We start from the raw sequence: 13,097 nt of genomic DNA, 5'->3' as shown, positions 1-13,097 counted from the left end.
CCTGTATTTATATCATCTTCATTGTCAAATTCAAAATATTTTACAAATATATACAGTAAAGGTTACACCATTGTGTATGCTTAATGGTTTATTTATTGCAGGACTACAGCATGTAACAGCACACAAAGGTTAGGAGACATCCACATCGGAATGCTCCAAATTTTCAATCCGAGCAGGTGATAGTAAAAGGAGCTAACTTAAAAGCATATTAAGAATCACAAATATTTAATCCACAAAATTGTTTTTAGGCACTGTGACCTTAAGAACAATTAGTGTTCATGGCACTGGGTGCTCAAGGTCCCTTTTTGTTGGGGAATTTAGAAATGAAATTTGGGCTCTTTTCATAAGAATTTTTGAGCATCTTCCTCCTGATATCATTTGATACAGAAACTGGAGCCTGTATAAAATCATTTTGTGCTGATGAAGAAATGTCCACTTACACTTGCAGGGAACCTCAGACCTGCTTTGGAAAGACTTGCATTCAGAATCACAGAATTGAAACAGCATAGAAGGAGGCCATTCAGCCCGTCATGTCTGTGCTGACTCTCAGAGCAGATTACCTAGTGCCACTCCCCAGCCTTCTCCCCATTGCCCTGCATATTCAAGCAGGTTGCCTGTCCTAATACAGAGAGGGAGGTCTTTATTTGCATTTCCTATCCTAACTTCTCTTTCAGTGCTTTTTTTTTTACCTCACCTCTCACTGGTTCATCACACCTCTTACACACAGTTTCTGCTTTTGTTTACTATCCAGGTGAGGGCCAGAGTTGCATTACTCCAATGCTCCTCAGTAGTGGGGAAGTAACTCTAACTCATCTCCACGAAATCAAAGGATTGAGTGCCCAGCTTGTGTCTCAGCACAACGCTTAACTCTGGTCTAGAAAGCAACTTGGAGTGGAAAGATAGAAGGGTGCAAGAGAAGATATTGGAGAAAGGAAACAACGAAGGAAGGGTCAAAGCAATGGCAAAGCAGGACAAGCCAGCATGAACCATTGGAATTTTATTTTTCCATAATTGAAAATCACTTTCAAAAGTTACCTTTAAATTTAACAAAGGTAGCAGTTAATACTGCTTAAGTACCAACAGTTCAGCATTGGAGTACCATTTCAGTACTCAAGACACAATGCACTTGTACGCTGTGACAGTCTTTTACGAACATTTGTACACATCGACAGACAGTCATTCGTACCCTGTAGTCACAGAAAACCATCTACCATCAGATAAAGCTACATGAATATACAATTACATAGCAAAGATAGCACTAAATTCTTTAAATCATTAATAACCAACAATAACCTGAAATAAAAACAAGAAATGCTGGAACCACTCAGCAGGTCTGGCAGCATCTGTGGAATAACCTGATCTGGTTTTCCTGGATTCTGAACAAGTGTCAGTAAAATAAATGCATTACAATACAAACAACAACAGCACGACTGGATCACACTTTATATTTCAAGATACAGATTAACTTCAAGATAAGACAGAAAACAAGAGACCATTTGTGTTTAAAAAGTTACCTGCTAACAGCTGGAGAAGAATCTCCACTGTACCTCATGATACATGTAGTAAACAGTCCCCTACATTCTGATTATGGATCACACAATTCACCAGTCTAAAGCATGGCAATGTCTATAATGCTCAAGACAGCAGCAGAGACATATCTTAATCAGGCGGAAACCCACTGAACTCAAACTGAAAGTCCCCATTTTACACACATTTCTGATAAGGATGGGAGTGAATGGGGTGGCAAATTAAATGCCCCTCCTTCTGGATCAAAAGAATTGGCTCAGAGGCAGGAAGCAAAGGGTAATGGTCAATGGGTGTATTTGTGACCAGCAGTCTGTTTCCAGTGGGATTCCGCAGGTCTCAATAACAGGTCCCTTGCTTTTTGTGGTATATATCAATGATTTAGACTTGAATGTAGGGAGTATGATTAAGAAGTTTGCAGATGATACAAAACTTCGCCGTGTGGTTGATAATGAAGAAGAAAGCTGCAGACTGTAGCAAGATATCAATGGACTAGTCAGTTGGGCAGAACAGTGGCAAATGGAGTTCAATCTGGAAAAGTGAGAGGTAATGCTTTTGGGGAAGGCTAACAAGGCAAGGGTGTACACAATAGATGGTAGGATACTGAGAGGCATAGAGGAACAGAGAGACCTTGGAGTGCATGTCCACAGATCCCCAAAGATGGCTGGACAGGTAGATGAGGTGGTCAAGATGGCATATGGATTTACTTGCCTTCATTAGCTGAGGCATAGAATCGAAGAGCTGGAAGGTTATGCTGGAACTGTATACAACACTGGCTAGACCACAGCTGGTGTACTGCTTGCAGTTCTGGTCACCCCACTATAGGAAAGATGTGATTGCCCCAGAGAGGATACAGAGATTTATGAGGATGTTGCCTGAACTGGAGAATTTTAGTTATGAAGAAAGATTGGATAGGCTAGGATTGTTTTCTTTGGAACAGAGGCCGCTGAGGGGAGACCTAACTGAAGTATATAAAATTATGAAGGTCTTGATAGAGTGGATAGGAAGGCCCTATTCCCCTTGGTTGAGGGTCCATAACCAGGTGGCACAGATTTAGAGTAAGAGCTAGGAGGTTTAGAGGGTTCAAGGGCAAGTTTCTTCACTCAGAGGGTGGTGGGGATCTGGAACTCACGGCTTGAAAGGATGATAGATGCAGAAACTCGAACATTCAAAAAATACTTGGATATGCACTTGAAGTGCTGGAACCTACAAGGATATGGACCAAGAGCTGTAAAATGGGATTAGGCTGGACGGCTACTTCTCGCTGGAATGAACACGATGGGCCAAATGGCCTCCTTTTGTGCTGTAAATTTTTATGATTTATGAATGGTGACCTGAACACACAGTAAATGAATAGTCCATTTGGTTTGAAAGGTTCTATTGCACAGCTCTCTGAATGACAGACCAATTCACTGCAAGTAACAGTTTTCTATTTCAGCTCATAAGATCCCTGCCTGTTATGGAATACGTGTGACTATGTCTGTAAACCATTTAAATGTTGAACATAAAATAGAATTATTTGAGCAATGGCATAAGAGGACTTTTCTTTTTAAAACTCACTTTATTTCAGATGTAATAATTTACTATATTCCCCAACAGGGGAAATACTGTCCATAATCACTTGGATCTTGCCACTGCAACATTCCTGACAGCCTCATAAACCCAACAGCTACTGTATCAAGCAGAGATATTTCATGCCCGAGACAAATACAGGTCCTATCAAACTTGAAACAGGACGTTCTGAATAGTTTCCCTGTTTTTTTGATCATCCTATAATAATAGGTTCAATCATGGTGCTAAATTAGCAGACCTCTGTGGGGTTGTAACTATGATGGACCTCAGTGTCCCTGGGCTAAGAAAAGGGAAAACAGCCAAGCCTGCTTGTCCTGATCAAACTCGTGTAACCCTGGTGGAAAGTGCACCTATGTGGGCATTGTTGAGAACAGGATCAGGCAGTGATCATCAACTGATGAGTTGCAATTTAAAAATATTTAAGTTTATTTAGAAACTTCAAGCAAGGGATATTTGCTCATTTTAAACATCTCTCTTTTTCTTCTAACTAAGTACCTTCACTTACTATACATAATCCCTCTCTTTTATTGGAATGTATTAAAATCCACTGGACACATATTTGTGCAAATTTGGTGCTCTACTTGAACCTCTTCCCCTGGATATTCTAACTGGATGTTAGACCAGAATTTTCTGGTGTTTCACATTTTATGGCATTATTCCAGAACAGTCTGGCTGAAGCTTCTTCTGAAACAGGTAATTATTTCAATGAAACCTTTTGGAAAATGCAGTGAGAACCAGGCAGTGTCAATGCCCTGGATAAGCCCACTCCAGATTGAATAGATCCAGAATTTAATTAATGACAAGTTCATTTGCTTAAACAAGTAAGGAGAGTTGTATCAAGTGTTCTTCATTTTATATTTCAAAAAAATCACGTATGAAACATTTTTTTTTTTTAAAGTGTCGATCTCCATGTTGCCATCGAGACTCTGAAGTTGGGTCACTAATAGTGTGAATTATGGGGGTGCCCCGAAATGTGCCAGAGGAGCTCCATTTCAAACAACGAGGGGTTGAACTTCAGAAAGGAAGAGAAATTAAGCCAGAGTCTCCTGATTCCTGCAAACAAAGCTGCAGACCAGGAATCTCTATTCTCAGTTTTACTGCAGTTTCCCAATACTGGGAATACAATACCCATCACTTAGCAGTCCGGTAGAGAGTGACCAAAGTCAACAGTCTGCACGGCAGGATGAAAATGGACACTTCAAAATAAGTGCACCAATATTTATGATGAGTTTATTATTTTCTTCTATAAAAAAAGAGTATGCTGAAAAAAGACTACACTGATACAAGAAAATTATTCCAATAGTGGAGGTTCCAGCATTTTGATAATCAAGTTTTAAGTCACATTATTTAGCGACTGGAGAGTTGGGTATCTGGATGAATGATGTCTTGTGTCACGTCTCGCGAACAGTTTTTGGTAGATTTGGGTTAAGATTCCTTGTCAACGCCAAACTCATTTTTTGTTAGACAGCACATGCTCAACTTCTGAGTTTGCAAAGAGAAGATATCTAGAAGAAAAAAAAATCAATCAAGCAGCAGTTTTTAATCGCAGGGTTTGACCTCAATCCTAGAAACATACTGTTACGCCGGGCCTGACGCGCGCAGCAACCGCAGTTTTACGGCCATCGCTTCTCGGCCTTTTGGCTAAGATCACTGAAGACATAAACTTTGTGGAATGAAATTGGTCTACACCAGCAGCTCAAGATAGCTCATAGCAAATCAACAGCCGATTTTTGACCACGCCAGTTTTTCTTTTCCATTGATTTGGAAAATAATGCCATGATTTTTAATTTCAAACCAAGTAAAAGGGGCAGTGGGACTAGGAAAAAAAATCACCTACAAGGCTGGTGCAGATTAATTTCACCCCCATTATCTTTGCACTGCAAGTATATTAAATATATTTTTAAAAACATTGTAACCATTTTCACTTTGGACAATTATTGCAAAAAAAATCAGCCTCCCATATGCAATTCTAACAAGTGTGCATCAGGTTCATATTTAAGCAACAAAAAGAGAGAACAGCAGCAAGAGATACTGGGGGGAGGGGGTGGCGGGAAGAGAGTGAGAGAGAGAATTGCACTTGGTTAATAACAAGGTTTACATACAAGAAAACTCCTGTAAATATCTGCAGCTTCAAACTTTCAGAAGCAGCTTTCTCCAGTTCCTGTGCACACTTTGCTAACCTGCAGCACAGAGGTTGCTCTTTCAACTGACTCATTTCCAATGCTATCACAATGCCTTAGAAAGTGTTCTGATTGACTACATCACCATCAAGCCTGATGGTGCACAATTGGATGTGATTCAGGATACCCACACATTACACGAACAATTGATGGGTAGCAACGAATCAGACTTTACAGTCAGACTCAGGCAATGATCAACAGAAGCAACAACAAAATGTCAGTATTGGCTGAAACTGATTAAATACCAACAATGAGCAGCAACAAAAACATAGTTATATATCACCTTTAATGAAGTAAAAATATCTCAAGGTACTTCACAGAAGCATTATCTAACAACATTTAACACAGCCATATAATGAGATATTAGGGCATGTGACCAAAAGCATCTTAAAAGACGAGAAAGGCAGAGGTGGAGAGGGAATCCAGAGCTTAGGGCCTAGGTACCAATGTAGTGTGATGACATTCGGAGATGCACAAAAGACTGGAATGGCAGGACTGCAGAGATCTTGGAGAGCTGCGAGGCATTGAAGTGATTTAAAAACAAGGATGAGAATTTTAAAATTGATGCATTGTTAGAGCAGGAGCCAATGTAGGCCGGTGAGCACATGGCGATGGTGGAACGGGATTGATGCAAGTTCGGATACGGACAGCAGAGTTTTGAATGAGGTCAAGTACATGGCATGAACAAGGTGGGAGGCCAGTCATGAGAGCATTGGAAGAGTTGAGCCCAGAGGTAACAAAGCCATGGAGCAAAATTGGCCTATATCTTCTGGAGTTTACAAGAGAGGTGATCTCATTGAAAGAAATAAAATTCTTAAACGGCACGAGAGGTAGATGCCGAGAGGGATAGGGAGTCTGGAACTAGGGGTCATAGTCTCAGGATAAGGGGTGACCATTTAGGGCAGTAATGAGAAGAAATTTCTTCACTCAGAGGGTTATGAATCTTCAGGATTCTCTGCCCTGGAGGGTTGTTGTTGAATATATTCAAGACTGAGATTGATAGATTTTTGGACACTAATCGAGAGATATGGGGATAGGGTGGGAAAGTGGAATTGAGGTAGAAGATCAGCCATCATCTTACTGAATGGTAGAGCAGCCTCAAAGGGCCATATGTTCTATTCCTGCTCTATTTCTTATGTTCTTATGGATGAAGGTTTCAGCAGGTGAGTTTGAACTACATAGAGAAACTGCAGCACTTACTTGTGGCTTCATCCTTCCCTAGGTACAGTACTATTGGTAACCATCCATTACTAAACTTTTTTAATGTATTAATTCATGGGATTTGGGTGTCACTGGCTAGGCCAGCATTTGTTGCCCATCCCTAATTGCCCTTGAGAAGGTGGTGGTGAGCTGTCTCACACATACAGCCAAGTGCACTATTTTGAGACTGAAATTACACCTCAAAATTCAGATTAATTGTGCACAATAACCTGAGCAGATTGGCAACGACATACAAGCCCCAAGTAAACTTTGTGATACCAATCCTCACATTCCAATTGCTCCATTACCCAAACTATGCCAGATTTTCCCAATTAGTTTACACAATAGCAAAGCACAAAGCACATTAGACACAAGAAGCTGTAATTATCTGTGGAACTTACGTAACAGGTTTTCAATGCACTTGGGTCGCTTCTCAACGGGGAGGTAAATACAGAAAAAGTAGACTGGAGCTCCTGAGAGTGCAACTGCAATCCCAATTAGGGAGTTAAAGGTGTCACTGTAGAGGGGCATCACGACGAGAAACAAGCTGCACAGGCAGTACACAATTGGGAAAAATAAGCTGAGCTGGAAAACAAATTGCAAGTGATATTATAATAGCTAATGAGACATTTTACAGGGATATACATTATGTATTATGTACAACACGTATCTATCAAGTAGCGCCTTGTGCTCGTCTTTTTTCACATTGTGTTCCTTTTACAGAAAAAGGCTTCATTAATTTACCTCATGTCACTCTTCACTTATCAATTTCACAAGGTGTTTTCATTTTAAATGACCAATAGAGTGGAAAATTGCTCATGTCACTGCTCTTTAAGAGAGGTGAGCAGGGGAAACCAGGGGATTATAGACCAGTTAGCCTAACATCTGTTGTCAGGAAATTACTAGAGTCTATAATTAAGGATAGAGCAACTGAACACATTGAAAATTTTCAGCTGATCAGAGAGCCAGCACGGAATTGTAAAAGGTAGGCCATGCCTGATGAATCTGATTGAATTTTTTGCAAAGGTGACTTAATGTAGTGGACGGAGGAATGACTATGGATGTTATTTATATGGTCTTCCAGAAGGCATTTGATAAAGCCCCTCATAAGACGGTTAGTTAAAGTTGAAGATCATGAAATTGAAGGCAATTTATTGAATTGGTAGCAAATTAGCTGAGTGGCAGGAAAGAGAGAGAGTCGGATAATGGGCAGGTACTCTTAATTGGCAGGATGTGACGAGTGGTGTCCAGCAAGGATTTGTGTTGAAGCCTCAACCATTCACCATATTTATTAACCACTTAGACGATGGGGATAGAAAGCCACATATCCAAGTTTGCCAATTGCACAATCGGTGGCATTGTAAGCAGTATAGATAGAAGCATGAAAGAAACAAAGAGATGTTAATAGATTCAGTGAATGGGCAAAACTGTGGCCAATTGATTTCAACATAGGCAAATGAGGTCAGCCCCTTTAGACATAAAAAGGCGAAACTAGAATACTTTCCAAACAGTGAAAAGCTAGAAACAGTGGTGGTCCAGAGTCTTGGGGATCCAGGTACATAGATCATTAAAATGTCATCGTCAGGTGCAGAAAATAAGTCAGAAAGGCTAATGGAAAATTAGCCTCTATATCTAGAGGACTAGAATACAAGGGGGTAGAAGTCAAGCTACAGCTACAAAAACGTTTCAGAAGTTTTAGTAAGGACTACCATTTATACTGTCTTACGTCCTCAAGACAGCCTTTACGGAGGTGTAGTCACTGCCATTGAGTGCAGTTATCTTGTTTTTGGTGATATTGGTCAAATGAGGACTGTTGGCCAGAGCATTGGAAAAACATTCTTGCTCTTCGTCAAATAGTCTCATTGGATTGTTTCCAGCATTAAGGTGGACAGTGGATTTAATGCTGCATCCAAAAGACAGTATCTCAACAAAGCAGTGCTCCTACAGTACAACATTAAGTGACATTAGGTTCTGGAGTCTTGGAGTGGGGCATAAACCTTCTGACTCAAAAGCAGGTGTGCCCCCAAAGATCCAAGCAATCATTTACCAATTACTGTGTCCACTTCAAATGATCACTTAGATTAACTTGAAGTAAGCAATAGGTGAATTCAGAGCTTGGCTATTTGAATTTTACCTCCTCTGAAGTCTCTGAAATTTTGCATTGGGATTGCACAAACTAGCCAAGCACAGAATCATAGCTTTCAGCCAATGTCCCAGACCTCTCCATCTCAGGGCAAGTTCTGTCCCACCATCAGGACAGACTTAATCAGACTTTGGGGGCTGCACAGTAGTGTACAATCAGGTGTATGCAGGTTGGAGGGGGGGGGAGGGGGGGGGGGGGGGGAAGGGGAGTGACCCTGGGAACACTTAATATTGACTCCATGCAACAGGAAGAGACAGCTCCACAAACATCCCCATCCTCAATGGTGGCAGAGCCCAGCTCGTGAGTCCAAATGACAAGGCTGCAGCTTTCTCAACCACCTTCAGCCATTGGCGTCAAGTTGGTGATCCTTCTTGGCATTTTCCTGAGGTCCCCGCCATCAGAAATGCCACCTGTGTTCCAGAACCAGCTAAACTGTTTCAGTATAGCTGAAATGCTACATCAGTGACCTTCCCTTATCATAAAGGTCAGAGGTGAGGCTGTTCGCTAATGATTAGCGTCCAGTTGCATTTGCAATTTCTCAGGTAATGAAGTCGTCCATTCCCACATGGAGCAAACCCTGGACGACATTCATGCTTGGGCTGCTAAGTGGCAAATAACATTTGCACCACACAACTGGAAGGCAATGACCAACTCGATCCAATAAGTGTGAGCTTAACCACTTCTCCTTAATATTCACTGGCACTGCCATTGCTGAGTTCCCCACCATCAACATTCTGAGGTCGCCGCTGTCCAGAAACATGAATGCTGCAGTGACTAAAGCTGGTCGGAGGCTGGATATTTTGTGGAGAGTAGCACATCTCTTGAATCTGCAAATCCTCTCCACCAACTACAGGACATGTCAAGATGTAACGCTCTCCATTTGTGTGGATGTGACAGTTAAGTGGCAAACAGACCATCTCCTGGCCAGTTACAACCAACATTGGTAGTATCTGGGAACTGACCTCACTTGGCCAGTTACAATTTAATACTGGTCATATTTGGGAACAATACTTCTTCCTGCAATTACAATGTAATATTGATGGTATCTATGAACAGACTTTCTACTAAACAGTTACAATGTAACACTGGTAATATTTGGAAACAGACCTTATCCTGCTCAATTACAATGCAACATTAATAGCACCTGGGAGCAGCTCTCTGCCACTCTCCTGAAGAGAGTTTTACAAAGATGGAGAAATTTCATAGTGTCCTGAACAGTAAGAGAGTTCTGATGAAAGGTCAGTGACCTGAAACATAAACACTGTTTCGCTCTCCACAGATGCTACTGGCCCTGCTGAATATTTCTGGCATTTTCTGTTCTTATTTCAGATTTCCAGCATCTGCCATATTTTGCTTTTGTAAGGGATTTTTATTAGCAAATGCAATTGTAATTAATGTTCTTACCTTTACAGGTCTTGGCAGATCTGGGAATTTCCATCTCAGATAAATCTGGCTGGCAACAGATAAGCCAATGAAGAGCCAATAGTTAAAACTGAAGTAATTAATGAGGTTATAAATATCTTCTACACAGAGATAGATTAAAGACATCCCTCCCTGAATAACAAACCAAAAACAAACAAAAAAATGTTAGTCAGTATAAAAAGGACAAGCAGGTAGTAAAGACCATATCAGTTAGTTTTCCAGTTTAAATAAATATTTTCAAAAATATGTTTTCCTCTGATGGTACAGTCTAGTGCTGAACAATAATGCACATTGACGAACTGGGTGGGAACTCAGAAGGTCTGCAAGTTATCATATTTGAGTACTATCTGTGTTTGTTGGCTTGTTAGCACATAACTTCTTCTGTTGTATGAAAATCTTCAATAAGTGCACAGATTACCTTTGAATAACTGGCATCATCATTTGGAAGTTATAACAGTGGGTCACCAGAAGTGTGCTAATATCTGCAGGAATGCCTGGGAGTGTGTCAATTTTGAAGTCTCCAGGAGTGCCTAAACATTTGCAGATATCCTCCACACAGCAAAGTGTGAAAGCCACAGCAACATACAGTTCATTTGCAATCCTCCTGGTAAGTTTTCGATCTCAGCAATGAGGTCAGGCGGAGGCCCTGAGCAGTGGCCTAAGTCCATCCCAGAAGGGAGGAGGATCTGGAAAGGAAGAAGGCAATTCATCAAAGACTGCTCCTGCCCACTCTGGAGCAGCTGGTCAAAGAGTGCCACTTTCTAAGGTCTGGAGCACATCACATTGCTCAGTCAAGATAAAGGGCTGGAAGAAAATTCAAAGAAACATGGGCAGAGTGAGGCCATTATCACAGTGTAACTCTGACTACCACTAATCTTACAGACTCAACTGATAAAACTAATGAAAAGCATTAACTTTACAAGCATTAAACTTTAACCTGCTAAAAGCTTCAGATGCACATAATACTGGATGGCCATCAATGCTCCCCACCCCCCCACCACTGCCCCAGAAACAAGTAGAAACGGAGTGGATGCCAATATTACGGATCTCCACAGCTCCATTCTTCTCCAATGCCAAGTAAATGATCTTTATTTAGATTGTGTGTGTAAGATTGGTGGCAGTCGTCAGAGACACTTGGCACACTCAAGGCATCAAGGTAAGGAACAGTGGCATCGGAATGGTGAACGGATGGAAAGGGAGGGATGGAACAAAAAGGGAGAGAGAAAAAGACAGAATGTGAGACTTGGTCATAACACTATCAAAATTGTAGCACTGGATTAAACACAAAGATGTTCACTGTGTAAGGTCTGCTGCATCAAACTACTAGAGGACAGCTACTTCCATTTCTCTGTCTGTGTCCCTCTGAAGTAGGTAGTGAGAATGCACAGGTTAAAAGCTTTGATTGACTCACCCTCAGTTTCCTTCTGCCCTTTATCACACATTACCACACTTAACAGTTGGTGAGCTTCACACAAATTTCACTGACAGTTATAAATATTAAAGCAAGAAAAAAGAAATCACTTTCAAGATTTTACTTACGTTAAAACACAACGCTGGGATCGGGGTGTATCTAAGAACATGGATCATACACAGAACATTGGGTAGATGACCTTCACGTGAAGCAACAAAGTAAAGTCTGTGGTACAACAATTTGGACATAAGGGCATTATCACACTACCAACATAAGATTTATCACAGTTTAATGACCTACTTAACAAACAGCACAAAGAAACCACATACAGAAAAATGCAATTCTACATGTGGGAAGTGTTTTGGATATAGTACTGGGATCTCACATCACAAACTATTTTCACAGTACATCTGTAATGCCAAATGAAATACAGAATGTTTAAAATCAATAATTTCACAGTTGATACCTCCAAAGATCAAGAAACAAAAACTTTTATGTAGCACATTTCTCAACCTTTGTATGTCCCAGTCACTGTTGTAATGTAAGAAACACAGCAGTCAACTTGCATATATCAAGGTCCCACAAACAGCAATGAGATAAATAACCAAATAATCTATTTTTGGTGGTGTTGGTTGAGGAATAAATGTTGGCAGGATTCTGGTGAGTAGTGCCATAGCGTCCACCTGAGAAGGAAGATGCCTCAGTTTATTGCCTCATCCAAAAAGATGACACCTGCTATGGTGCAGTACTGCACTGAAATCTCAGCCTAGATAATGTGGAACTTGAGCCCACAACCTTCTGACTCAGAGGCAGGAGGACTACCGCTGAGCTAAGGCTTGACAGCTGGCAGTAGGAAGCAGGATCATTCTAATTTCTTAAATACTAACCTGGAAAACCAGTAAAATCCAGTCAATAGTTCAAAAAAGCTGACATAGGCCAAAAAGCTGTATTTTGTTCCAATCTTCTCAAATATCATTTTCTTTTAGGTAACAAACAGATAAAAAATTAAAGTTGTTTTGTTGGAATTCATTTCTCACCTCGCCCCCCCCCACCACTATCTTAACATTTGAATGTTGCTTTTTAAATTATGTTCAATTCAGCCTACAACCACAGATTGCAAAACAAAGAGAGAACACAGTTCAAATACAGAACAGACTGATCAACATCAGGAAAGAGAAGAGGCAGGCTAATATAGGATTCTTTGTTAGGCCTCTTCTACATTTTGAGCTAATGTTTCAGATTTCTCGCATCTACAGTTTGTTTTTATTTTGCAGATTGGAGAAATGCTGTTGATCAATCTATAGTCCCTGCTGAAATATGAGGTGCTGGATGAAGGTCTGATATTTGGAGGAGCCAATTCCAGTTACATTACTGTCTGCATTAATAGGATTTGCATTTCTTCAGCTGCTGTACCCATTGACCAATTTCAAAATAAAATAGTGCCCTCTCCTCATTTTATTTTGACTTACAACAGGGATACACACTGACATCTGGCCATAGGCCAGTGATCTACTCAAGGGCCATTCTCACAAAGTGCCACAGGATGGTGCAAGCATCATCCAGTCTGGCCACCTGAACTGGACAGGGATTGGCAGTGGGAGCATAGGCACGAGTATGGACACCATCCTCCTCCAATGTTCACTAA

The 13,097-nt window shown here is 40.8% G+C and overlaps 1 protein-coding gene across 3 annotated transcripts in view; it reads right to left on the bottom strand.

Annotated features, from left to right (window-relative positions):
• Positions 1-944: 944 nt before the first annotated feature.
• The window catches only part of si:dkeyp-120h9.1 (Y+L amino acid transporter 2-like), a 126,554-nt gene continuing 114,401 nt past the window's right edge, over positions 945-13,097 (bottom strand). For all 3 annotated transcript variants that reach the window (XM_068057633.1, XM_068057641.1, XM_068057645.1), the window contains exons 7-10: positions 11,581-11,677; positions 10,024-10,173; positions 6,878-7,061; positions 945-4,601 (exon numbers count right to left, since the gene is read on the bottom strand). In XM_068057633.1, coding sequence (XP_067913734.1) covers positions 4,522-4,601; positions 6,878-7,061; positions 10,024-10,173; positions 11,581-11,677 — 511 coding nt within the window. In that variant the 3' untranslated portion in view covers positions 945-4,521. The remainder of the gene's footprint in view (positions 4,602-6,877; positions 7,062-10,023; positions 10,174-11,580; positions 11,678-13,097) is intronic.

Source organism: Heterodontus francisci, chromosome 2, assembly GCF_036365525.1.
Source record: "Heterodontus francisci isolate sHetFra1 chromosome 2, sHetFra1.hap1, whole genome shotgun sequence".
NCBI classification, from domain to species: Eukaryota; Metazoa; Chordata; class Chondrichthyes; order Heterodontiformes; family Heterodontidae; genus Heterodontus; species Heterodontus francisci.
The sequence above is the reverse complement of the archived record's forward strand: the minus strand, read 5'-3'. Positions and strand labels throughout refer to the sequence as shown.